At 38.9% G+C, this 26197-nt stretch overlaps 2 protein-coding genes across 11 annotated transcripts in view; one reads left to right on the forward strand and one right to left on the reverse strand.

Annotated features, from left to right (window-relative positions):
- CFAP96 (cilia and flagella associated protein 96) overlaps nucleotides 1-26197 on the forward strand; it is a 101582-nt gene that overhangs the window by 60738 nt on the left and 14647 nt on the right. The window lies entirely within an intron of this gene.
- SORBS2 (sorbin and SH3 domain containing 2) overlaps nucleotides 14190-26197 on the reverse strand; it is a 146245-nt gene continuing 134237 nt past the window's right edge. For 5 of the 8 annotated variants that reach the window (XM_064149003.1, XM_064149002.1, XM_064149000.1 and 2 more), the window contains 3 exons: nucleotides 19818-19867; nucleotides 16977-17083; nucleotides 14190-16212 (listed from right to left, as the gene is read on the reverse strand). In XM_064149003.1, coding sequence (XP_064005073.1) covers nucleotides 16151-16212; nucleotides 16977-17083; nucleotides 19818-19867 — 219 coding nt within the window. In that variant the 3' untranslated portion in view covers nucleotides 14190-16150. The other 3 variants (XM_064148988.1, XM_064148994.1, XM_064148993.1) reach the window with 3 other exon arrangements.

Consider the following 26197-nt stretch of genomic DNA (forward strand, 5'->3'; position numbering starts at 1 on the left):
TAAATGTTATGTATGTTTTGAAGCTCAGAAAAAAAACAACTTTTTGCTTGTGAGTTGTGTATGTGCTGTGATCTGTCTGTGATCTGTTCTCTTTTGAGGTTGATTCAACTTAATGCCTTCAGTATATTGACACTCTATGTGGTTCATCCTGCCAGATTACACTGTGTGCTCAAGATCAGAATTTATCACTAAGTAGTACTTCAGTTGCTTACCTTTTCACTTCCTCTTTGATATCTTTTTCTTTGAGTGAAAACTCCTTCATGTTTGATACCCTTTTTGCCCTCCCCTCCTATTCTGTTTTGGTTTTTTTTTTTCCTATTGACTACTGTAATGTCTTTTGATTTGTAGCTGGGAATGCAAGAACATGGTTATGTGAAATTTGCATTTTCTTTTTAATTGTTTCTAGGCAGAGGTGATTGCTGTTCATTTCAGTGGAAGTCATGCTTCTGTGAGACTGAGCTCTAGGTCAAAGATGAATATTTTTTGTTTCCTGTCTGTTTTACTGAGGGTGACTTGCTCTCCAAGGTGCTGTTATTACAGACGGCAATTGCTAGATCCTGTTTTATTAATGCGTTGCTGGTTGAGCTTTAGGTCTATGCTGTGGTAATTCTTCCTGTGAAAGTGGACTGCTGTAAATATGTAGCAGTGTGATATTTTAAATGTTTTTGGTGTGCTTTGTTTGTTTGTTTTTCCCTTGTGTGGTTGAAGCTTCTATATAAGAAACCAATTAACTTTAGAGTTTTTGTTGTTGTACTATAAGATCATTGGTGTTGCCATTTATCTGAAAACATGCATCCTCTAAATGGCTGAGCTATGCATTTATGTATAAAGTAGCCTCCTGTTTGAGGCAGGCTCTTACTCTCTAGATTGGGATTTCATTTGATTTTTGTGCCAAAGGTCATCTTTCCATGCAATGCAATCTGAAAGTACAATCCTGCTCTACCCACTGGAATGGGAGCCAGTTAAGGCATCAGAGTAGCAGCATGGTGCACAAATTCATTGTTGCATACCATTCCAACTCACTAACTTTGGACAGTGAAACTCCTGTGCCTGTGGCCTGGCATCACTTTCTGCTGGCATTAGTGAAAAGCATGCTTCCTAACTCACATCAGAATACCTTTGGATGTCAGTTTCTCATTTTCACTTTCAGTATGTCTGTGGCTTGATGAAGGAAATGTTATTTTTGTGACAGTTTGTCAGATGAAGAGTTGAAAAGTAAGTTGCAAGTAGCAAATGTTCAAAACCAGTTCATATTTCTGGAAACTCCTGGAGTGCTCTGCTGCAGCCTGCAGAACTAGATTAAGCCCCGGTAGAGACAGAAACAAGAAAACCTCTCCAAAGCATGCATTTAGAGCCATTTGGTGCTTAGCCTGTGTCATGATAAACTATGCTGTACTAGGCCACTGTTTGTGAAGATTAGAGAGCCTGGGATAGCAAATGGAGCTGGAAAATTACATGTGGAACAGCATGTACTTAAACTGTCTCTAGAGGTGAAAGGCCAAAGCATTCCTTACTGCACAGTCTGTTTTCTACTCCAAAACACAAGGGTATATGGGAAATCATCTTATTCTGAAACAGTTATCCAAAGCAATAAGATAAAAGTTATGTGTTTACAATTTGAAATTTTCCCTAATTGTATGGTCAGGGAGAAGTAATGCTTAGTAACTTGGTCAACTTTTCATATCAGTTTTTGGTTAGTGGATGTCTTGTAAATTAGCAGTACCCTTAGTTTTTCCTGGTAAAGGAGAAATCCTCTCTCCTCTTCCTAGATGGTATGACAAGCAGCTCTGGTATTCTTCTCATGCACCTGGCAATGAGGAGTAGGACTCTGGTACTGCACCCCTCTCCCACATGTTTGAGATTTCTAGACTGGAAATTCCTGTGAGTTGGAGAAGGACATTCCTAAGACTCCTCCCCACTTGCCTCAGCTTTGTAGTTGTTTTTAAGGAATGATTTGGATCAACTGCCTTTTCATTTTGAACTTTTCCATTATCCTTTTCACATAGCTCTGGTACTTTTTCCTGCAACTGATAAGCATCTTCTTAAATTTTCTGCCTGCAGGCTCAGGAAGTCAGGAATGTCCTTTTTTTTTCTTTCCCTCCTTCCCATTACTCTTTCAAGGGTGATTAATTTGTTCTGAGAAAACTGCAGAAACTTAAGACTTAGAAATCAGGGAGTAGATGTTTTAGAGCCTCTCAAAGCCTATGTTGAAGTTCTGATCTAAATTACAAGCAAGTAAGTGGAAAGCAATTTTTTTTAGCTTCTATTTTATCTGAAATTTGTGCACTGTTTTTTCTTGTTTCTATTTTGATTTCTTAAAAATGCCAAAAAAGAGTTGGGACATATACAAAATAATGGCCAGTGTTTCAAAATAACCTCAAGAGCATATTGAGTAGCGTGAGATGATCAAGTCCCATGAGAGCATTGAAGATCAGTTCACTTTTATTGCAAAAACTCATGTCTGTGACTAGTTTGAAAATTGACATATCACAGAATATGTCCAGTTAGAGACTTCAAAGATCATCCAGTCCAACCTTCATCCCAGCACTGAAGGGTCAACACTAAACCATGTCCCTAAGTGTGTGGCCGTTTGAGCTGATCCTCTAGCTCAGACATAGGGGAGAGACGAACATTGCAGGGATAGGCCACATAAATGGCAACAATAGATAAATTAATATCATTTCATTGGAGCATCAAGAACTTAATGTCTAGAAGCACAGCTTGTTCTGCCCCTTCTCCCGCTGGCTTCTGCTGCTGCAGCTTCGCCTATCTTCCCCGGCTGCTGTTTTGGCTACTGCTGCTTCTGCTGCTTTGCCGCCGCTTGACCCCTCCCCATCTCCCTTAAGGTTATTGTATTGTTGGTTGTTTTTTTTTCCCTTCCTTCCTTCTCTAGTTATTATTTCTCTTTACATTGTTATACTTATACTATAAGAAAATACAATTTCATCTTTCCCTGACTTTCAAAAGAGGAGGGGGGTTTGTGTTGTGAATTTTCTTCCCGGGGGAGGGATCAGCCCAAACCCGGGACAAAGTGCCAGGTCCACACACTGCTTGAACATCTCCAGGGATGGTGACTCCACCACTGCTCTGGCCAGAGTAATGTTTGAGAATCCTTTCAGTGAAGAAGTATTTCCTGTTACCCATTCTAAACCTCCCTCGGCACAGCTTGAAACCATTTCCTCTAGTCCTGTTGCTTGTCACTGAGAAGAGGCTGGCCTCCTCCTTGCTCCAACCTTCCTTCAGGTAGCTGTATAGAGCCATAAGGTCTTCTGCCAGCCTCCACTTCTCCAGACTGAACAACACCAGCTCCCTCAGATGCTCCGTGTAGGTCACATGATCCAGGCTCTTCTGAGCCTCATTGCCCTTCTCTGGACATGCTGCAGCACCTCAATATCCTCTCAATAGTGAGGGGTGAAGAACTGAATGCAGTAGTTGAGGTGTGGCCTCACAAGTGCTGAGTACGTAAGCAGGTACTGACTTCTTTCTGTGCTGCTAAGATTCCGGTTAGTGCATTGGTTACGTGAAGTGTTCGTCCTTTCACGGTATTTATCCTGTGCCTTTGCCTATTTTGCAGAAGTTAGGTATAGACTAGGGAAGAAGTTTGTTGTCCCTTAGTGGTTTCTTTGTAAGCCTGGTGTCATGTCAGCTCATGTTTCAGCAAAGTATGTCTCAAATTTTGTGCTTGGCTGCCATGTGTCTCAGATTCCATGCTTAATTAGTTTTATGAGAGTTTACTATTTTCTGAGGGGATGTGCTTTCCTGTTACGTATGAAAAATGGCTTGCCCTTCTGACAACCTGTAGAAGTTCTGTCAAAGAACCTTGAAGCTAACTGTGAGTTACTTTTCAGATCATTCACTGATCAGTAGTTCTGCTCCCTTTAATAGCTGCAGTCAAACATCACCCTTAAATTTGGCAAGCTGATGCTTTATCTGGTTTACAGTTAAAGCCCATTTTGGCACTGGAAATGGAATAAGCCCATTCCAAAAGACCAAACTTGAAATGAAGCTGTCAAGGCTCTGTGCCAGCAGATAAGTCCACTATGCTTCATAAATTAACATGCTGGCAACACACGTGAATTTTTGCACAGTATAAGGTTGTTGTTGTCTCTCTGTGCTTGCCATTTAACATTACCTGAATAAATCATGCAAATTGTTAAGAGTAGCAAACTCTTTTTCATAATATGTATTATAGATCAGTTAAAATACTGAATTATGTAATGGCATGGATGTACAAGAACCATAATGTAACTCTTTAGATTCCCAGTATAGCCTCTAGTAAAAAGAAGTCTTACTTGTATTTCTCTAATAACTAGTTCTAATTCTCAATTTAATCCATGATTGTATACGTTTTGCTTTTTTTTGCTACCTGGAAGCCTGAACTTCCTTCTCAGTTCTGGAGGGAAGCTTAGCATGTTTGTTAAATGGATGGTGAAGAGATCAAGTGGTATCAAGAGACTTAGTTCCTATTCTTTTTAAGCCACAGGAGTAAAATGTGAATGTTAACCATTATTATGAATGGGTGCTGCTGATTCTTACAAATGAGCTTTTTTCTAGTGGAAGCTATAAATGGGCACTGATGTGTGTTCTGACAGCTTATTGCCCCATATGCTGCTTACCAGCAGATGTTGCTGACTTGCCTGTGGGCCCTGGTAGAAACAACAGGGACTGCTATCTGGTGTCTGTGTGACTCTTTGCCTGAGACAGTTTGGAATAGCTGGGGTAGTTTCTCCACCCTAGACTCTCTTGGCAGGGCAGAGACTATAGAGTATCAACTATTGCTATGCTTTTCCTGTGTGTGGGGGATAAAAACTGGAGGGTTATTTGTGCAGGGCAAAATAAATGTGTACATCTTGCATAGGCATTGCATCCTTAGTTTTTGGAGCATGCTTTTTGTCATTGCTATCCAAGCCTCAGTCATGAGATATGCACTACTATATCCACACTATTCAGTGACTAAAACTGGTGCAGAATGCTGTGGTATGTCCCTGCTATTGTAGTTTAATGTGGAGTGACTACAAGCCCTGCAGAATTATCTTTTTCTTTCTCCCTGCTTCTTAATTAATCAAGTAAATTACAGGCAAGAAAATGTTTGTATGAAGATCACATGTGTTGCTACTGGAGAAGAAGTTGATTTTATTTAGTAGCACTTGGCATGACAATTTCAGGGAATTTTGTGCAGTCCAAGACTAAGAACAGATCCATAGTATAATTTATGTGACTAGAGAAAGCTATCAGGCAGGAGGTAGTGATAATGCTACTTTAGGAAAAGCTGCTTTTTGAAGAGATTAACTTTCCTCCCAGTCATTACTGGATGATAAGAGAGAGCCTTTTTTTTTTTTTCCTGGAGTGGAAAAACTGTTCCACTCAAGATCCTGTGTATAGTGTAAGTATGTCTCTCCCCATGGAAACACTTACGTGGGTGTGGGTTTTTTTTTTTTCTCCCTTCTTCTAGTTTATTTTTGTCAGTGAAAGTCTGCATCTGGAAAAAGATCTGAAGTGAGCTGGCAAAAAAAGAACAGTTGTGTATTGTGATTGTTATTAGATTTTTTTTTTTTTGGATGAAGAATAAAATGCTTATGTGTTTGTGATTGTGATTCATACTTTGTTCCTGGTGTAAGCTTTAGCCTTCTTTGAGAAGGTCTTTAAAGCAGATTTTTGTTGTTCTTTCTTTTCCTGCCTGTAACTTTTAAATTATTATCCTACTTTTGACTTGCTAAAAATGCCTTCCATTGGAAATAACAGATAATAAAAGTATGAGCATGCTACTACTATCTACAAGGTACCTTGATGGAAGACAGAAGTAATGTAGGAGGAAAAGTTGTCCTCCCTGTCTGAAGCTTGTGAAGTTTCTCCCAGTTTTCATTCTAAACAGCTCTTTCTAGTCCATGTCTTTATCCTCTGCTGTAAAATAGAACTCTTCTGATTTAGCAGAGCAACACGCCACTATACAATTATACTCTAACAGTGTGACTCCATTGAGAGTGTGAAGCTGGTGTTTCCCAGTGGCTTGCTGCAGTGTTTTGGAGGCATGTAGGCAAGTGGAAACTATAAGGTCCATGGTGGCTGCTTCTGTATTACTGAAGTTGACAGATTTTTTTCAATTAACAGTTCTCTGTCTGTTTGTGTGCATTGATGTACATGAGAGGAAATATACCTTTAGTATATTTGGGTTTACTGATCCAAAATCTCTACCTGGGAAGCTTAAACAGAAGGAAAAAAAGTCTGTTAAGTCTGAAAGAATACATGATTTTTTCTAAGTTTCCAGGATTCCTCCAATACATGTGTCAAACCTTTAGATCAACACCTTGATCTATTTTATGGTTTCCCAAGAGATGAGAATTCATACGTAAGTTCACAGCAAAGGCCATAGTCACCTGTAGTGCCAGACCTTCTGAGAGTTTATGAAGCAGGCATCAGAATGTCTTTTAATACACAATCATCATCTTGTGTTCTATAAAGTACTGTATTCAGCATCTATTTTTCTTTTGCCTCGTGCCTTGAGTTTAGCATTTTAACAGCAGTTGCTGTGGAAGAGTTAGCTGTGTTTATTGGGTCATGACAAATTGCAACAGCTGAAAGACAAATATGGTATTCTGTTTTAAGTATAAGGTGGGCCCTGAGCCAGAGATTAGCAGCTTCAGAATGCAGCTAGCCACAAAGCTGGATCTTGTGGTTCTGACGCACACTGTAGTTACTCAGGGGTAATGCTTAAATATAGCTTATACTTTAAGTATTTTCCTCATTACCATTTTTATTTCTTTCTTTCTTGTTAAAAGGACATTGCCAGCTCGTCCACACCCATTAATTAGTTTAACAGCAAAAGATAATAGTGAATGGAGGTGATTAATTATGCATTTCACAGCATGTCATGATTGGACATATTACTTGTTTGGAGGTTTTTTTTTCCTTGTTTTTTCCTGTGAATGTAGGAGTAAATGCACAGGTTTAGGCAAAGATTGGCAAAAGCTGCCTGTATCATGAGAAAGGATACAGCTGCTGCAGGGACCAAGCCAGCAGAAACTTAACAAGATCAAACTTCTCAATTTTGTCAACATGTAATTAGTGGATCCAAAACAATTGATGGGAAATCTGTCAGATACATGTTTATACAAAAGTCTTAAAACTACTGTTCATACATCAATTATTGCTTCACTCCAGCATGCAGGGAGTTAATATAATTCATACCATAGCTGGGAACTTCTGCTCTTGTGCTTTTCTAGTACTGTAGAAATCCAAGCCAGAATATGAGTGTAATTCTCCCCAGCTTTTGAAAGGATAATCCTCTCTACAGTGTGAAGACAGGTAAATCATGCCCTATACAGCTAGTGCTTTGAAATGTGAGTAAACTTCTAACAAAAATCTGTCTGGAAATGAAGATCTGGAAACCGTCATACTTCCAATCCTTTGCACCCCCTATCACCTGCCCTCTCCCCTCCCCAGAAAGCCACAAACCCACCAAAACAAAAAAACATTCAGAAATGCAAAAAACCCCAAAAGTCTCCTTGAAGGTTGAGTTTTTTTCTTTTCTGTCCAGTTCTAGCAGTTTCTGTTTTGTACTTCCCAGACCTTAGATACAAATTTCCCAAGTCCACTCAAATGAGGGGACATCAGAAAGCTTAAAGTGAGGACTTCCTGATCAACACCAGCCAAGTGCTGTGGGAGCTGCTTGCCAGCATACATTGCGTGGCTTGATTCAGGAGGCCTTTTACATCTCTGGAAGTTCTGGATTTTCAGTAACAATGATCAAGGTGCCACAGATAATGCTTTTGATAGACCTCAGAATGATATTAAGGCAAGATCCTTAGCACAGGACCTGGAATGGAGTAAACCAGAACTGCAGTGTTTTACAGTTGTAGAATGTTTTGTGCTTCCATAGCTGGCTGCTTTTCCTTCAATATTCTTCTTGCATCTGGGGCTGACATGGAGTGGTAAAACAGGAGGGAAAAGTAGGATATGTTGCCTGTCAAAGGAGGCAGTATAGGACCACAGAGCTTGGAGAATTTCATAAATGGCTTGGCTTCTACTGAGCTCACCACAGCACTTTGCATCTTCTCCCACTGATCTTGCTCTCTTGCCTTCCTAGCCTGGTCTCACTTTAACAGTGGCCTTTCTAAAGGTTTCCAGGAGAGGTATTGTTCTTGGAAGCACAAGGTGTGTATGATGGAAGGAGAAGGTTGACAATGCTGTCTCCTGAAACAGGCCAGCTATCTTGTTTCCAGGGCCTGGGACAGCTCTCCCTAGTCTTTGCTTGTATTTGATGTTCCAAATGGGCTGTGCATTCTCCAGCAGTAATGACCCTGCCTTTCTTCATTTTGTGAGGCTTGCTTCTTTAGCTTTTGTTTTGTTTGTTTTAGTTTGGGTGTTTTGTGTGTGTGTGGTTTTGGTTTTAGGGTTTTTTTTTTGGAAGGCATTTGAAAGACTAACGTAACCTGTATTTCTGAAACGTCTGCTGTTCCTGTATCTGAGCATGGTGCTTTAAAACTGACTGTGCCTGTGAGTATGTCTGTAAGTGACACAGTTTCAATCTAGAGACTTTTTTTTTACCCTTTCTCTATTAAAGCAGTTAAGACCTTAAAGGACCAAAGACTTCTTATCATGAGTGTTGTACAAATAAGTTGCAGAAGGCGTATTCCTGTCTTGAAATCTGCTCTATGACCACAGAGGAAAGATAAAGGAAGAATGTGTTGACAAAAAAATGAAGAGGGTTTCAGGATGCTGCCATTGATCTGTGCTGTGTGCTACTGAAGTCTGTTTCTCTAACAGCTTAAACTCGGCAGTTTTGTAATTAAAACTGTTGTAAGGAGAAATTATTATCTGATGCTGATGTAGGCTTAGGGCAGGTTTTTTCTCTCGCCGCTATTTTGGAGGTCCTTTTGACTTAAAAAGTAGATACAAACATTTTGCACCCCTCAGTAGTAGTCTGCTTGCTTTAGAGCATAGGTATGGATTGGTGGCTAGCAGAAGGGTTTTTCTGTGTAACCTCGATGTTTCCCTGTCATTGTGACAGCATGTGGCTTTCCTATTTTCTGATTCAGATTCTTTGTAGTGCTGCATTGTGCCTTGTTCCTTGAACATAACTACAGAAGCACAAGAAGTGATTCTATAAATAGTTCCTAGAACTCTTCCATGGCAGATAAGTATTGCCCTCTACTACCTCAGACATACTGGGCACATTCATTTGTCCCCTTTTATGGTTTGAGGAGGGGGGAGTTGATTCTCACCTGTTCAAATATTTCCAGTTACATGTGAAAATACCCCTATCTATAACAGATGAATCTGTGGTAGTGTAAGGAAAGCCTTTAGCAGGTCTTAAGCCAGTCAGTATTTGTGCATGTTTCACATTACAGTTTGGAGCACTGACCCGGGGAAGCATGAGTTGGGTCATTGCATGCTCGGGGTTTATCCAGCAAATCACAGCTACAGAAGAAGTGCAATGACCCACTTAGAACAACATGTTCAGTCTCTTTGGTGTTCCCCATCTGCAGTGTTGGTTTCAGTTGCATGCTCAACTCCGAGAGAGAAAAGTAAACCAAACACTTGATGCAAACAACACAAGGTTTGATGATTACTTCAATACGCCAGTCTGTTTCCTTGGTTCTTAAGTGATACTTGTAGGAAGGTTTGAAATAAAATGCCTCTGTTTTAGTGTAAGATGAGGGGGGAGGGGGAAGTCTTAAAGGAGCAGCTCCTTTAAGGTATTTAAATAGCAAACTACTGTTCAAATTGGTTGGAGCTAGAGCCAGGCACCCAAAGTCGACTTGTATGAATACAGGACCCTCTTGCAAAGGGAAGCAGTGATCTGTGACAGAGAAGTGTCTCCTCCTCTTCAAAGGAATTATCAAGAGTTACTATGTGTAACTCTGGTAATTCTGCACTGGTAGAAACAAATAATTACATTCTTCTGGGGTGTTTTCTGAAGTGGTGTTCAGACTTTTCAGATGGATGGAAAATGTAGGAGGATTACTTTGCTATGCATGTATGTGTGTGATAAAATAATGGCTTCCAAGTTTGTTATTTGTGCTGGCAGCAAGAAACACAGATTGAGTTAAGAGTATCTGTACCGGGGATAAACCTAGCAACGCATTTCTGGTTGTCAGTCAACACTTCCCCCCAGCCCTGTGCCACTTGTGATGTAATGGCATTCTACTGAGTGGAACCCTCTGTGCACCCAGCCTGTCACTGGATGTGATGCCACTGCTATACAAAGGCAGCTCAAAAAGGTACCATGGGATAGATATTATAGGCTTAAAGCTATTTTTGGAAGAATGCTTTCTCCTCTCTGCTAATGTGAAATAACCTGTTAACACACAACTTTACTCTTTCTCTATGCCTCTTGAACAAAATCAAGTGATATACCAGGAGGCAAATTAAATGGGAGCTGGGGGTTTTGGGTACAAGTGCACAGTGTAACTATTCAGCAGCAACTAAGAATTGTTCCCATGGGATTGTTCAGGCTCTTCCCTGATTTCACTACTGCTTATTAGCCTAGAACCTTCTGGTACTCTTTTTGTTTCAGAAGCGACACAGAATACATACATGAGTGTGAGCACATATGCCAGCAGTATCACTTTCTTTGGCCTAAACAGTACCTTGCTCAGGGTCATGAAAGCAGGAATTAATTTCTTCTTTTGCTTCCCTTTCAATGGATTTCTGTCATGTTTTCCTTAAATGTATGTAAAAATATTTTGAGGGATATGACTTTACTATCTTGATAAGAATAATAGATTCTCTTGGGCAATTTTTAGCTAGGACTTAGGAATTCAACTATCTGTGCATGGGTGAGGAAGATGGCATTTTTTGCATCTAGTCAAACAAATAGCATAGTGTTGATTGATTACATGTAAAGTTGCAGGAGAAAGCCTTAATACATTTGTCTTCCCTGCTTGCTGCATATGGACAAGGTACCAGTTTCTATGTGTCGGGTCTGGCAAGTCTCCTGCTTATAAAATGAGTGGATTCAGGTCTCTGATCAGTATTTTTCTGGATGTAACAAAGAGTTCTGCCTTATAAACATGTAAAAATTTGGATTATTTGCATTTCAATATGCCTTTGCAGCTTTGAAGCCACCTAGGATTTGGCTTCAAGTTAACTTGCCAGTTAGGTGCTAGAGAAGGGACCTATCCTGCTGCTGTGATGGGAGCACTTAAATGGTTTCTGGTCTGCCTGAGTTTATTCGTATATTTTCAATATAGTAAATCCAGTCTTAACTGGACAAACAGTTGCCTCAGTGCTTCTTTCTTGTGCAGTTTCCTTTTTAAGCTAACACAGAAACTGTATTACCAATACATACTGAGGATCTGTTGACTTCAATGGACTTTGCTGTTAACTGAAGCAAAGGCAGGTTTTCACCATGTAACTATAGATGCTGTAAGTGAATATACTTAGCAATGATCTAAGGTCCTTCTAGAGCTACTGACTTCATATTTAGATTCCCATTGGGTTGTGCACTGCTTTTCAAATGCACAGGAAGCACCTTGTGTTCCTGTCTGGGTTCTGTACATCAGCATTCCAAAGGCAACTAGTAAATACCAGGCATTGCAGAATGACAACATGCTTTGCTTTGGTGTAGGTGACAGAATGTGAAACCTGCAAGGGTGACCCTTTGCCTGGTTTGGGATATAGCTCATTACCCTGAAATGCCCAGGGGTAGTTCTCCCAGGCTTGTTGGTGTCTTGTAGGTTTTCTTATTTTAAGAGGCCTTTGCTTCCACAGCAAACGCTTGGCTTGACGCAGGCTCGGCAGAGGAATCTATTGTTTTTTCAGGGATGCCCTGGTTATATTCCCCGTTTAACTGTAGTTCAGTGCAACTCTGCAACAAACTTGATTTCATGTGGACTGACACAGATGATTTCTCTTAGTTGTGCTGGTTTGAAGCTTATTGGAATATTTTAGTAAGAGAAATTAGATTCTAGACTCTGAAAACAATGGTGATGTCTACTTCACTCAGGTTTGCTGAGACGTATGAAAACGAGGTCGCAAACATAAATAAGACTGACTGTCAGAGTCTGTGTCTCCCTCTGGCTTCTGCTTGGATCTATGTAACCCAACTAATCATTCTGCTTCTAACTCCCCTTGCTGATCCTTCAAACTCACCTTGCACAGAAGGCAGATTCTGGGATAAGAGAGGGGGGTGGAAAGAAGGTGGAAGAGTGGTTGGGAGCCCTTCCTGGGGACTGTGATTTCTGGGAGGCGTATTCTGTTTCTGTATGACTTTTAACTTGTATATTTCTGTATATAGCTGTAAATATTTGTAATATATTGTAACTATCTGCTTGTATATTTGGCTAAGCTGTGAATATAAGGCTTCATTCCTTAACTTCCAGCTGGCTGAGTCTAGTCTGGGTGAATTCATTTGGGGGAAGAGGAGGGGACAGGTAACTCCCAAATCATCACATTAGTCTGCTAACTTAGATGCCATGTCATAGCATTAATAGAAAATCCTAATGGAATTCATGATGCATGGTACATATCCTAAAAAGATAGAGGGAAATGTTTGATACATCTTTTTCTAGAAAAGTTTGTGAATATCTGAGACTCTTAATTGATTTGTTCTGGTCTCCTTCTAGATATTAATCTGACTGGTCTCTAATTCCCCACTTCTTCTTTCCTCTGGCCTTACAGATAAAGCACCACCTAGTCCTGTGAGGTCTCCTTCGTGAGTTTATAGGGGAATAAACAAGTATTACACAAGCAAGGAACCTCAGAGTACCCTTCAGTCTGTTCCTTAAATAGTGTAGGTGGGATTCTATCTGCCTTAGCTGATTTTAAATAGACTTGATTTACCTGGATATAACTTTAATTTTTCTCTACTTTTTGACTGAATGTTTTAGCACTAGATTTTTTTCCTGAAGTATCAATGATTATTACAAGCTCTCTCTTTTCCCTTTTTATATTCTCTTTGCAATTAGCAAGGAGGGTGCTATTTATTTCACTCCTTAATCACTCACACCCACGGAATTTATCATAGTGAGACTACATCGAATGGTGTTAGGCGAAGTTCTCACAGATGACAACTACTAAAGCACAGTACTTTTACCTAGAGATGGTTTTTATAAGTATATGGCACTAAGCAGTGCTTCCCACGCGGGGTCACCCAGCAGACACAAAGGACAAACCACACAAAGATTGATTGTATATTCCAGTATTTGGTTATAGGGTTGTAAAAAGAGATGCATACAATGGGTTTAAAACTAACTTAGAGCACGTTTATCTCAGCAATAATAGTACTGACTAAATTAGGCCTTGTTCACATTGAAAGCACTGACAGTGTTTATACTGACAGAGGAGTTTATCTGCTGAAGTTTTAACAGTAGTCTCTGGTTACAACCTTCCTGTGGACAAAGTCAACCTTTTAAGTTACATACTCATGGATTTTAGAGGTGTTGGTCATTTTGCTTTTCCTGTCCAGCTATTGTAAAGCCAAAACTGAGCATCAATCAGGCTGGAGGAAATACTTTTTTCCTGTCCAAATGCAGGTTGCTCTTTGCCACTTTCTTCAGCAGTAGATGTATGGCACATATGGCACTTGGTAAGAGACAGCCTAACCTCCAAGTGTGGCTTAGAGAAGCAAGACCAAGAAGCAGGACTAGTATTAATAGTGCTGGTACTGAGGTAGTAACTGTGTTACCAGCCAGTGGAAAAAAAACACAGAAAGTTGCTGCTTGCTTGCTTCACTTGTTGCAGGTTTTGTTTTTATTTGAACAGTTGTGCCTTGACAGAGATGTTAGGGTGGGATAATGCAGTTTTGCAGGCAGAGTCCCAAGTGTAGGATGGCATTCAAAAATCTGCATTTTCCTTAAATCTTGCTTTTATGTTGTCATTTTACGGAGCAGTCTTTGTTTTGCGTTTGTTGAAGGATGAGGGTGGGAATTTTTGCCAGGTAAAAAGGGTTTCCATTGTATATTTCTGGTGTGAGGGGAAGCTCTAGCAAAAGGAAAATGATCCTGAATTAGCAGAGTCAGTGCAGAAAGTTCATAGTGTTGCTTCCAGATTCAAATGTTTTAAGAGTGTCACTGAAGTGGACCAGCTGAGAACTGTGTGAGCAATGCTAGTTGCCCATGTATATAACCAGTGGTGGGGAAAAATAATCTACATACAAAGCAAAACTATTTTCATCGAAGCTTAAAGAGTTAAGTACTTTGCAACACTTACTTGGTTATATGTATTTTGAGAAATGATTGGGGAAACAGTTGTGTACTCCAAGCAAAATTTATTAGAAGTCTATCCAAGAAAAAAAACACAGAGACCTTTTGCTTGTAGGAATTCAAAGTCAGTTACCTGAAAGCCAGGTATGAAAACCCTGCATTTTTCTAAAATCAGATACAGAGTAGAAACAGTACTTTTTAAATATCACAGGCAACAGATATTTAAGTCTTCAATCATAAATGGCATTAATCTCACAGCAAAGCTGCATGCAGATCTAGTTTAAAATCGAAAGCCTTTGAATATAAAGCTTTTGCCATGAAATCTGCAATAATAAAGGTATGCTGCACAAAGATGTTTCTTTGTCTTAATGACATTTCCCAGTAATAAAGACATATGTACATTTAGATTTGGCTGGTAAACCATATTTTAATTAATAAATTTTTGCATAAAATGCTATCTTACAGAATTGCACTATCCAGGTGTGCTTCAGTAAATAGAGCAAGAAAGGAAAATGCATTGAATTGTTCTATATGTGAAGGGGGCAGAGATCAAGTAAGGAACTTTAATTTTTGTTTTAAAATCAACAATCAAATGGCTCTGTACAAAAAAGCAAACCTATGTACAAAATGCTACAGAGACTACATACATTTTGATAATTTCAATCCTTTACCCATGAGAAATGCAGCAGAAGCTTTTGCCATCTATAAGGTGCTGAAGAAACCAAATTTGAACTTCAATTTTCAGAAAGCCTTAGTCATTATCATCCTGTGCCTTAGTTTCATTTGCTATTTATGCTTACCTTTGCTGATGGAAAAGGTATGCTTTCAAATACTCGTTTCATTCGGGATACAAAGAAAACCCCCACCTCTAAAATGTATCAGTTTTAATACTTGTGACTCTCTTTTCCATACTAAATTCCTAAAAAGGGTGTGTAACTCACGTTTTGCTAACATACACATATATATAGAGTGAAGTAAATCAGTATATCATGATACTTGTGAATATTTTTCAGGTGGTTATGCTAGGAAAAAAACCCACACCCCAAACCAACCAACAACCCTTTGCACTAATACTGTTTACTTTCTGCTTCTCAAAATTCCTGATACATAAAAACAATAACCTCCCAAAGTTCATGTTGCTTACTACTGCAACATGTTCATTGCAACCACTTAATTTCAGACTTCATTAGCAGGTTATTACTGTCTGTGCTTTTATCATTGTCCATCTCTTCATTAAATCCTCTTTCCTGAGGTTTTATGCCTCTAGGATTTCATATGTTTTAACAAAAACCATTACAGCTTTATTTAGGCGGGGGAAAAAGAAAACAAAGGTTTAGCCAATACCATTGCACCTGCTCGGAACACTTGCAGCTCTTCCATTTTTCACTACACTTGCTTGAGATTTTACAGTCGCTGTGCATATGTTACAACATACAAGTGCAGGCAAAGAAAAAAAATCTCTAATAGTAATAATTTGTCATACATTGTAAACCAGTACAATAGGCAAACCTGTGATGCGGCAAAGTGAAAGCAACAAGTGCTGCCAAGCTAGTAACAGTGTGGAAAAAAAGTACTGCTAAAAAAAAGTAAACAGCAACTCCCCTCTGTATTACATGCATGCTGAAAAAATCCCAGCAGACTTAATGACAGTACCACAAATGTCCAAACTATCAGCAGTTTCTCCCCCCACTCCGCCCCATGGCATTTTCTCTGTGTACTAGTCACCAGGCTTTTCCTATTGTGTTTCAAATGAAAAGGCTTTAAAGCAGGGAGGATTTAAATGTTGAAACGATTCCGCTTGTTTCAGAAATGCTTAGTTATTCATACCGTGGTTGTTGCTGTAATACTGGTGGAACGGTTTGGCAGGTGGGATGGGATGAGGATGAACTAGATGGCCTCTATTTGAGGCTGCAAGCAAGAAAACAGAAGGCCAGCGGAGCATGTTTTCTAGCAACCTTATGCAGATGTGTTGCGGAGATGCAGCATAAATAAGTAGAAAAAAAAATTCACAGCCTCTTGACATAGTTTCCAGGGAAAGTACCAAAGAATTTGGTTCTTCTTGAGGTTCCTGAAATTAGAAGCAATAGATGAAAGATGGGAATAACAACAGGAAATCACTATGTAAGTAAGCATGGCTTTTAAATTACTATGTTTAACATTGCACAAACAGAAATATCTACAGTTCTTTGCAACTTAAAAAAGTTATTCTGGATTTTATCTGTGAGTTTTAACAAATCATAACTGCAGAACTGAAAAGGCAAACAAAAAGAGGCATATTTGATTAAACTGTTAGGCCTGATTAAAAGCCGTGCTAAAATTCCGATTTGGTACATAGCCCTCATTTAATTTCAGTGACACCAATCTGAATTTTTGAAATGCTGTGGACTGTTTGGATGGTTGTTAGCCACTGCATGCACAAGGGTTTATGAAAAGACAAACCCGTGTCATTTAGGCCTAGGTATGAAATCTCTGTTTGTTCAGTAATACTTGCTTCTCACAAGTAGTCTGCTCCTTAGATGTACTCATGCGAGTTGCATGTTACCTGGTCTTTATGAAGAGAACAGCAGTACATAGTCCATGTTGTACAGCACTGTTGCCATTCTTGCATGATACAGTAAACTAGAGGTACATGGCAATTGTGGCCATGGATTCCAAAAGACACAAGTGAAAAATGGCCACTGATTTCAGTAGATTTAGTTTGGGATTTCTCCTGATAAAGCCAGGTCCAGGATTATTACATTGAATACCAAAAAATTAATATCAAGCGCAGAGGGCAGCAAATGTAAGGGGGGGGGGAAATAAAAAGGAAAAAGCAAGTGAATTAAAACATACCCACAAACCATCCATCATCACATTTTTCCATCACATCAATGACATCTCCCTCTCTGAGCTCCAATTCATCTTCATTCCTAGGAGTATAGTTATATAGAGCCTGAAACCTTAAATAGGACAAATGATGCATTTTAAAAAGAAGGAAGAGTTCTTTGCACCTGTGTTGAAGTAAAGGCGTTGGTTTAAAAATGAACTAACACTCCTTGCAAATACAGGGTAAAAGGGTTTATTTTGCCTGGTGGACTGAAGAGCTAGGTACTTAAAAGGGTAAATCAATAAAACTTAATTGGCTCCTCAACTCATTGCTTTAAACACAGAATTCTAGTATTTGTATTTTATTTTTAGAGCTATTTTGTATTTAAGTCCCAAAAACAAAGGTCTTCTAGATGTAGTCTGTAGATGCCTTATTTCCTAATGCCCCATGACTGGTACTTAAATCTGTGGCTCTGCCTTTAGTAGATGGTGAAGGAGAATGCCCAGGAGAGTGGCTCACATACCCTTCTGCTGTGTTTGGGGGACCTCCCCGGGCTCATCAGAACAACTTGGCATGTAAAAGAGCTGCTTACTTCTGTGGGGAAGGTGGGGAAACGCAGAGCTTTAACCCTTTTCTTAGCTAAAACTACCCTTGCTGTACATGTGAAAAAGGTAATACCAGGGGATAATAACAATGGAAACTCAAATGGTGTTCATACACTGACTTGTACCACCACCCCAGCTAGAGGTTACAGAGTGAAGGATGTAACTTGGATACATGGAAAGAGGTAAAGGATTACTAAATTTATTATCTTTTATTTCTTGTCAGTTTTTAATTAATTTCTTGGAACTTGAAAGAATGGCCATGAATTCTTAATAAGGGGAATCGAAGGTGCTTAGGCTGACAGTCCACAGGAAGATCTCTGCAAAGGCCTGAGAGTCCTGCAGAATTGAAACCTGACTTTTTTTTTTTTTCCTCACTACCTATGATTGACTGTGTACAGGACCAGGTAAAACTGCAGAAATTACACAATGGGAATAGTTTTAACTTCAAAATATTGAACAAGAACGTAATCATGTCCATTTCCCCCTCCCAACAAATTCACTAACTTTAAAACATTAATGCCATTACAATTCCCCCAGTGAAACCAAAATGGCCTCCTGTTTCCATTAGCTTTGTATCATTCAGGTAAAGTTTCTATGGCTTAAAATGAGATGTTTATTTCAGAAAAAAACTTCTGCTCCTGGGAGTCCTCTGTGAAAATCCTATATACAGATTGGTGCTAGACTTAACATAATGATTGCTTTCTTGAATAAACTACCCTTGTTTTTCACATTGCTGGTTTGGAGAAAGCACTGTTCCAAGAAAGAATTGATTCTAACCTAATCTCTTGTGACTGGCAGTTATCTCCCCAAATCTGAAAAATGGAATTGTTATGTTTTTATCACAATAACGAAATAGAGAGGGGCTGGCTAATTAAACAGTTCTCACAATGTGTGTAGCAGGAGTAAGAACAATCTGTGCAAAAGACTAAATAGCAATAACATTTTCTGTAAAGTTTACCATTATTCCAGGGAAGCAAAGCTATGATGATATTCTAAAACTGATTAAATGCAGCTTCCAAAAGGTACAGGATTTGCAGATGTAATGTATCATAAATAGGATTCAGGCAAATTGCTTACTCAAATACAGCAATAAGAACTTCTTAGTTCTTTGTACTTTAGATATCTAATTTTAGTCATTTCTAGATACTCCATTTTGATAACTCCTCTGTAATAATTTCCATTCTCTCTTTGCTAATCTGAGATTTCTTAAATACGAAAACTGCACTACCACTTATAACACTAAAAGAATACGTGTGGTTGGCAATTTAAATAAATTTCTAGTTTCAATTTTAGGAATAAGTAAATTTAGTTGTGAACTACTTAAGCTGTATTGAACAAAACTAATTTGCTAATTACTGCTTACAAAAGAGAGCTAAGTGCTTCAGTGTGCTCTACAACAGGAGTTGTGCTTTTAATGAGATTGAAAGCAAAATGTCCTATCTGTGATATAGTTATTTTACAGTTTTGTGCCCCTCTCTTCTACCATTTTTTCAAGTGACTAATAGGTAAACTTTTGTATATTTTTAGTTGGCAAGCCTTAGTTACATTTAGGAGAATTCACCTCTCAGTGCATGTTCTGAAGTGCACTGATGCTAGAGGAAGAATGGCTGCGGGTTTCAGAGCTCACTGAGAGCACAACTGGGGTGAGTGGGACTTAAAAATATCAAAAGAGTCTTGCAGTGAACTTTCATTTGAATGGCACAGAAATAGCCTTATGTGTTTTATTCCAGTTGCTTACATTGTTTGAGAAAATAAGACCTGAGATCAAGGTTCTACTCCAGCTTTTATGATGGCTTTCTTGTATCTAATTTCTAATTGCACGTGCACACCAAAGGCATCAGGCTGTGTTCCTGTGATCAGCATTACTGAGTTGTTTTTTCCCTTCTCTGTTCACATTCAGGACAGCTTCTGAATAATTTATGTCAAGTTGTTAAAGTCAATGAGTTCAATTAATGTTACATCTTTAACTGGCATTCTGCTGAGATGTAAAAATGGAGGGAATAGAAGAAATCAAACTTGTACAAAATTGTTACCCCTTAAGGTATGAACGATGAAGAACTCTTAAGTTGGCATGCCTGTTTAACAAACAACTAAGGCTTTGCCTTCTGGGACCTTCTTGGATATCTTCCCACATCATGTGGTTATCTGTAAATTTCTGAAATCTCTTCAAAATTGTACTTGGCAGATTAAGAAATTATTTGATGGTGTGGCAGCCACTAACCTAATGTTAAGTTTTGGTTTAGTAGACAAAAATATACTTACGGTTCCCCCCCACCGTGTATGTTTTCATGAGCAAGGACAGGGCGTTGTGGCTGAAATGAAATGATTTGAAATGTAATAAAGATTTATAGTCTAAGGTCCCAAAAAGTTGGATAGGGGTATGACAGACACATAGTTGCTTGAGAGATCATATTCTGCCTTGTGTAAAATAACACCCTGCCCACCCTCCGACTCAAAAATTCGTAAGAGACATGGTAAGCAACAGAATTCTGGCAGGTTTAAAGACCTGAGTTTTTGGAGGACATAAACTAAAACCTGTGAATTTTATCAACAGTCCATTCTATTTATAGCACAATAGAAAGCTGGAAAAGAACTCTGCTGCCTCTTTGCTGTGAAACAGAAATAGCATTAGAAAAGTCAGATGAAACTGGTGTACAGTAAACATTGCTTGGGTGAAGTTTATGCTTAGATAGGCAGAAATAAAATCTTCAGTATGTAATGACAGAATTTAAGACTGCTCATAAACACAAAACATACCAATTTACATCCAACACACACAGAGTACTAACTTGACAAGCATAACATGCTCTGTTTTAGTTAATTCTGTTCTATTCCAAGGGGCAGCACAAAGCCATGCAGGCTGCTGAGAGTCAAAGAGCAGACAGAATTTTTGAAAGAATGCATGTAACTATGTAAAAATAATTAACACTTTTACTTCAATGGAAAAAGTAGTTTGTATTTCCAGTGCAAAACTTCATGAGAGGAGCTACTTTTCTTCATGAAAAGTATGAAGCGTTACCCACCACTAATATCCAACAACTCTGATGCAGTGTAAATGAAAAATATCAACCTCCTATAGAAATTGTATCCTGCTTAGAAAGACATTGATTTATACCAATTAGAATCTGGCAGGGGACAGAAACACTGCAGGAGCAGCTGGCCTGGGAGAGATGTTGGTGTAAGTAGTGATCATACTCTCTGTTGATTGAGGATGCCCTATGGCCATGCTGTAGAGACTGTCTGTCTCATACAGTTCTGGGAGTGGTATCTGTTTCAGGAAAGTGGATGCCAATCACAGCTCACAGCACTTTCATGAATTGAGTAAACTGCAACCTGCTCCTGAAGCCATGGGGTTTGTCCTACTCCATGGTTCTCTCTTTCCCAGGTTAGACTATTTCAGCTAATCTTGCTTCAGTTTGATCTTGATGAAGCAGCCTTCCATGAGACAACCCACAGCCTGATGATATCAGCTGAATGTTAAAACACATTGTGTTCCCCTCCCCTGACCCAGCATCTCCAGATGAAACTGATGTAGTCAAATTTACATGTGTACACACAGAAAATATTGTGAACATTCTCTACCTCATTTTTACGGTATGTGGAGCATAAGTTCAAAAAGGTGGCTAAAGATGCAGGCAGGTAGATTGCAGAAATGGTATAATTTTATTCACGTTAATGAAAGCTAGGTGGGAAAGAGATTTTTAAAGTAATTAAAAAAGAGAATGTTTATACCTTTTGACTTTTTTCTCCCTCATTTAACTCTCCTCTGCCACTGTACTAGAAAGACAGATAACACATACTGAAGCATGCAACAATAAAGATTGCAAACTAGACATTTCAGTTGTCAGTAAACCCCCTTCAACAGTTGTCTTGTCAAGTAAGAAGAGAATATTCCACTGGACAGACTGCTTGGTATTTGGATTGGAATCTGACCTTGCTCTAAGCTAATCTTTCATTGGGCCCATAACTGAGCAGAATGCCACAGATAGTCAGAGATGTAAGAGAACTCAGCTGAGGTTAAGTATTTTTCTTGCAAACAACAAAAGTCAATGTCCTAAACAAGGCTACAAATGGTTTAATGCTTTGTACATATACCAAGACAGGAAGGAATTAGGTAGATCAGTACTACTTCTTTTTCTGCATACGCTTCAATGCTTTAAACGTTTTATTGCTGGTTAGCTACTGCAATAGCAGATGATGAAAAAGGTGAGTGAAAGTTCTCAACTGTGTTATTGATACAGAGAAAACGTTGGAATTACAGTCTGGGAAAACTAGGGTGAAGTAATCTGTGCTGTCTGAACAGGGGGGCCTTGAAGCTGTATTTGAATGCATTCCCTAGTAGTGCCTCAGCCAACATCAAGAAGCTTTCTTGCCATTTGCTTTCCCTAAGATCTCATTCTCACATACAGTGGCACTGTCTAGAATGAGGATTGTCGCAACGTCTGTCTAATTGTGGTCAATAGATGTCTTGAAATGCATCATCTCATGGGAAGCGCTTAATGCTTAGGGTTTCTAGTTTCCAACTATGGCTCAGTCCACTACACTATCCTGTCTTCTTGGAAGAATTGTAGGGTCTAATTCCAGGAATATAAAAAAGCATGCAGTCAAGTCAGTGGTCCCAGTCCTATCTGATTTTCATGCATGACTGATATATGCTTGCAAGTAATAGTTCTGTATAGTCTTGAACATGCAAATTAGAGAAAAAAATTGTGCTCTTGTATTTATTTCTTCAATTTTAAAACTACAGTAGGTATTAACCAATACAGGCCTCTCAATATATTGTAATATATATTGCATGCCATTCATTTGGAGTAAAATTAAAATAGGGCTTAATCCTCTTTTATTTAGTTTATTCCCAGTTGGACTTTCTCTGGGGTGGTGTTGATTTTCCACTACAAAAACCTTGGCCTTCCCCTTCAGTGAGGAGGAAAGTACTTTCCTCTCACACCTGGTAGCAAACAGAGGCCTGCCAAAACCCGAAGACTTAGGCAGTTGTGTGTAACTTTACAATCTTAAATTCAAATTCAGATTTTAAGAAGGGAACCACCAGAGAGACTATAACCTAAAATCAGCAGTAACAGCATGGGAATTGTTCATCCTGTTCTCAGTTTTAAGAGCTAAATGGATAGCATAATTTAGTCTTAAGCTGATAGTAAAACACAAACCATAAATTCTCCTATAGTTTAGGTTGGATTTTTTTTTTCCTTTGTAATTTAGATCACCTTTTTTAGCAAAACATTACACACTCTAAACTGACTTTTTGTCTAGGTAAACATTCTTGTAGTTCTGTTACTGTGATACTACAGCTGTGAAGGGAAAGGCAGTATGACAGTCTGGGGTAACAGTGCTTGGGTAAAGATAGCACTATAGAGTGAATATGATATAGCAGCAACAAAACCTTCTGAAAAGAAGGACATGAATTGCATGTCTGTATACATGCAATAAGGTATAAATTTTTGACTCTTGGAAGTTGTAACTTTAATCAACTAAAAATTACTTGAAATGGAAGAATGATTTAGGGGATAAAAAGATAAATGTAAGGAACCTTGACCTTTTATGTGTTGTAGCACTGGAAATACTACACAGTACTGCAGGGATACAATACACTAATGGCTCTGTAAAATACATTTTGGCACAAATAGACCTGTTGGCTTTACTCAGACATAGCACAGAAGCACAACAGGAAGAAAACACAGCATACTGATAGTGTTGAGACATTTGGGCAAAAGCAAAATATTGAAAAGACTAGACACAGAGCTCCTTTTCCATGGAAATGCTGTTACTGCACACTGGGCATCCAGTACCATACCCTGTGTGAATAGCTGGGACCTCTGACAGGTGAGCTGCAGGATCTCCTAGTCATCAGTGGGCTACGAGGAGGTTTACCAACAACAAATATCTCTCTCTTTAAATTAGCCTAGAAGAACCACAAAGACTGTGTCAAGTGAGAGTTAAAGAATGAAGCATGATAGGGTAGTTGTTGCTTCATTCATACATGCAAACCAGACATGCTTTTCCTGACAACAAAAATGCAAGTCTGTCACCAGTGCAAACCAGGACACTATTAGTAGATGGTACTTTCATTGTTGCCACTTCTCTTTTCCAAGGGTTTGCTGCTCTGGCACATTGCAGTTAAAAGATTAATCACACACAGTGTATGCAGTTGGAGTAAAAACAGTTACTGCAAGTACACCCACTAGAGTAGCTTAAGCAGGAATACAGAAAAGCTCAACAGCACAGAGCAGAAATACGATCTTAGAAACACCAACTGCAAAAGTAATTCCTTGCTTTTAAGCAGAATATGGATCTTACACTTGCATTTATAAAGCAACTAAATACTTGATGAAAAGTACTTCAAGGAAGAGTTCTTAGTTTTGAATAGCACTATAAATCAGCCAAAATCTTTGTCAGAATCCAGTTCCTAAGTGGGGGGGGTATACAGCAAATATGAGTTCTCAGAGGCAGAGGTGTGTCTGAGGGCAGGTTGAGAGGACAGAGGGCTGACAGTGAAGACCTTTTCTTTGGTGTTTGACTGTTTGTCAGTAGAGCGTGCAAAGAGAGAACAGGCCCCTCTCAGGACCTGAGAGGGTGAATAAGAAAAAAAGTAAGAAGGTACTGAGGGAGGACAAGGAGGCAGGAAAACACCAGCATTTCTTCTCAGGAAGTGTATTCAGAGGCCTTCCTTGGAGGAAAACACATCCCTCCCACCAGCATGGAGAAAAGTGACACTCCCTACCTGTATCTTTTTATTCTACTGCCCAGTTCCCTAGTCATGCTTTAGCTGTGAAACAGAAATACATATATATACACACATATATATGTATGTATTTTTTATACCAACAAAAATCACCAAAATATCAATATGCAGTTTCAAGAACGCTTTGAAGAACCCCTCTTCACTTGTGATATCTGAGTCTTGGAACTGTCTCATGTTCTTTTTGCTGTAGCAGTTTTGAGCAGACTTTAAGCATGGACTACATGCACAGTGAGGATAGGAGCTGTCCTTTCTTATCAAGTCCAGCCTGTAGACTAAGTAGCAGAACATGACAGCCAAAACCTGAGTACACTTATTTTAATTCACATCTCTATCCTGGCAATGTAGTCACTGTTGATTATTGCGGGGGGGGGGGGGGGGAAGTTGCTTACTCTTGAAAGGAAATAAATCTTTTCCTCATTTTGGAAATACTGTAAAAATAATTAAATCTGCTGTTGGTAGGAGGGTATCTAATAATGTCAGTGATTTTCAATTAGGTAAGTATGGAACAGATTCCTGTTCCATAGCCTTAGAAAATAATTAAGCTTTCATGCTGGATATTGGTTTGAAAATAATAATTATGAGCTAGAACTCTGATCACTCCCAAGACGTCTATTTCTCAGTAATCATGCTTTTCTGTCTGCAAAATGGTTATCTCCCTGGGTTACTTAGTGTCTTGCTTCCTGCAATATATCACTATCACTACTTGCTTCCTGCCATGTCACTAGCAGTACACTGTCTAGGACACTCCCAGAAGCAGATCTTTTAATTCTTAAGACAGATATTCTTTCTATTTATTTTCAGCTAAGATTAATATGCCTTGTTCAAAGACCTAAAAATGATTTTGGTGTTGATGTGGAATTTTCTGAATTTCATAGGTTAGACTAAGCAAAAAGTACCTGCAAAACGTAAATTACTTGCAGAACAAAAGGCAATCCTATGTTAATAAAAAAAGCAATACTTCTTTGAGGTGAGACACACCTAAAGCCCCTGACAGCTTCATGTTTTGGATCGAACTTCTGTGTTTCCTCTATTTCAGAGAAAACCCACCACATTTAGGGAACCTTAAAAAGTTCCTTAAGTCCATTATGCCTGGGCTTTCCATGAACTCACATTGTAAAATGGGGTAGATCTTTTTCTAATTTCTGTGAAAGAGGTTTTTTCTGTCCATAGATGTAATGATCACCGTTTCTATAATAGTCTCTCAAACTTTTTGCAAGACTTTTTCTCCTTTTCCTGAGCAAGTTGATTCTCTGGATATTGGCACTGGAAATTGATTTTGTCTATCTAGAACAGCTTTCCAGATTTCCTCTTTTTTTTCTGCCACAACGCTGCAATGCTGACACAAAATGTAGTCCTGAAAAGGGAAAAATCTTTGTCTAGTTCTTGACAAACAGAATTGGTATTTATAACATGATCCTCTACAGTAGTGCTTTATTGTGAAAATTCTGAGTGTTCTCCCAGGCTTTGGATTGAAATAGAAAACACTTTTACGCTACAAATGTTACTTAGTTTCTGCATATTTGAGTAAGATTCTGTCTCTTTCAATTAAATATGAGTGCCTGATGTCCAGGTATGGACTTGAAATAGAGTTAAGATTTATCCTTTCCTGTCATTGCTATCTCCTGGAGCTATTTCCTTGTAATTGTAACTGCTATAGTTTTACCTTGTGTTTCATTTGAAGAAGGGCTAAGTTAATACTCCATGTGCTGTTATTTAATGTTAGTAAAGGAAACAATACTTCTAAAAAGATCAAACTCAGTGTTAGCCTTGAAGTTAGTTCATATAGACAGATTTGCAACAATCCGTGCTCAAGAGGTGCAGTTACCTTTAACTTTGGTGACTCTTTCTCCTGCTGATGTAAGGGTTTAGAAAGGAGAGGAGGTGA

The sequence above is a fragment of the Pogoniulus pusillus genome, chromosome 9 (assembly GCF_015220805.1).
Source record: "Pogoniulus pusillus isolate bPogPus1 chromosome 9, bPogPus1.pri, whole genome shotgun sequence".
Classification (NCBI taxonomy): Eukaryota; Metazoa; Chordata; class Aves; order Piciformes; family Lybiidae; genus Pogoniulus; species Pogoniulus pusillus.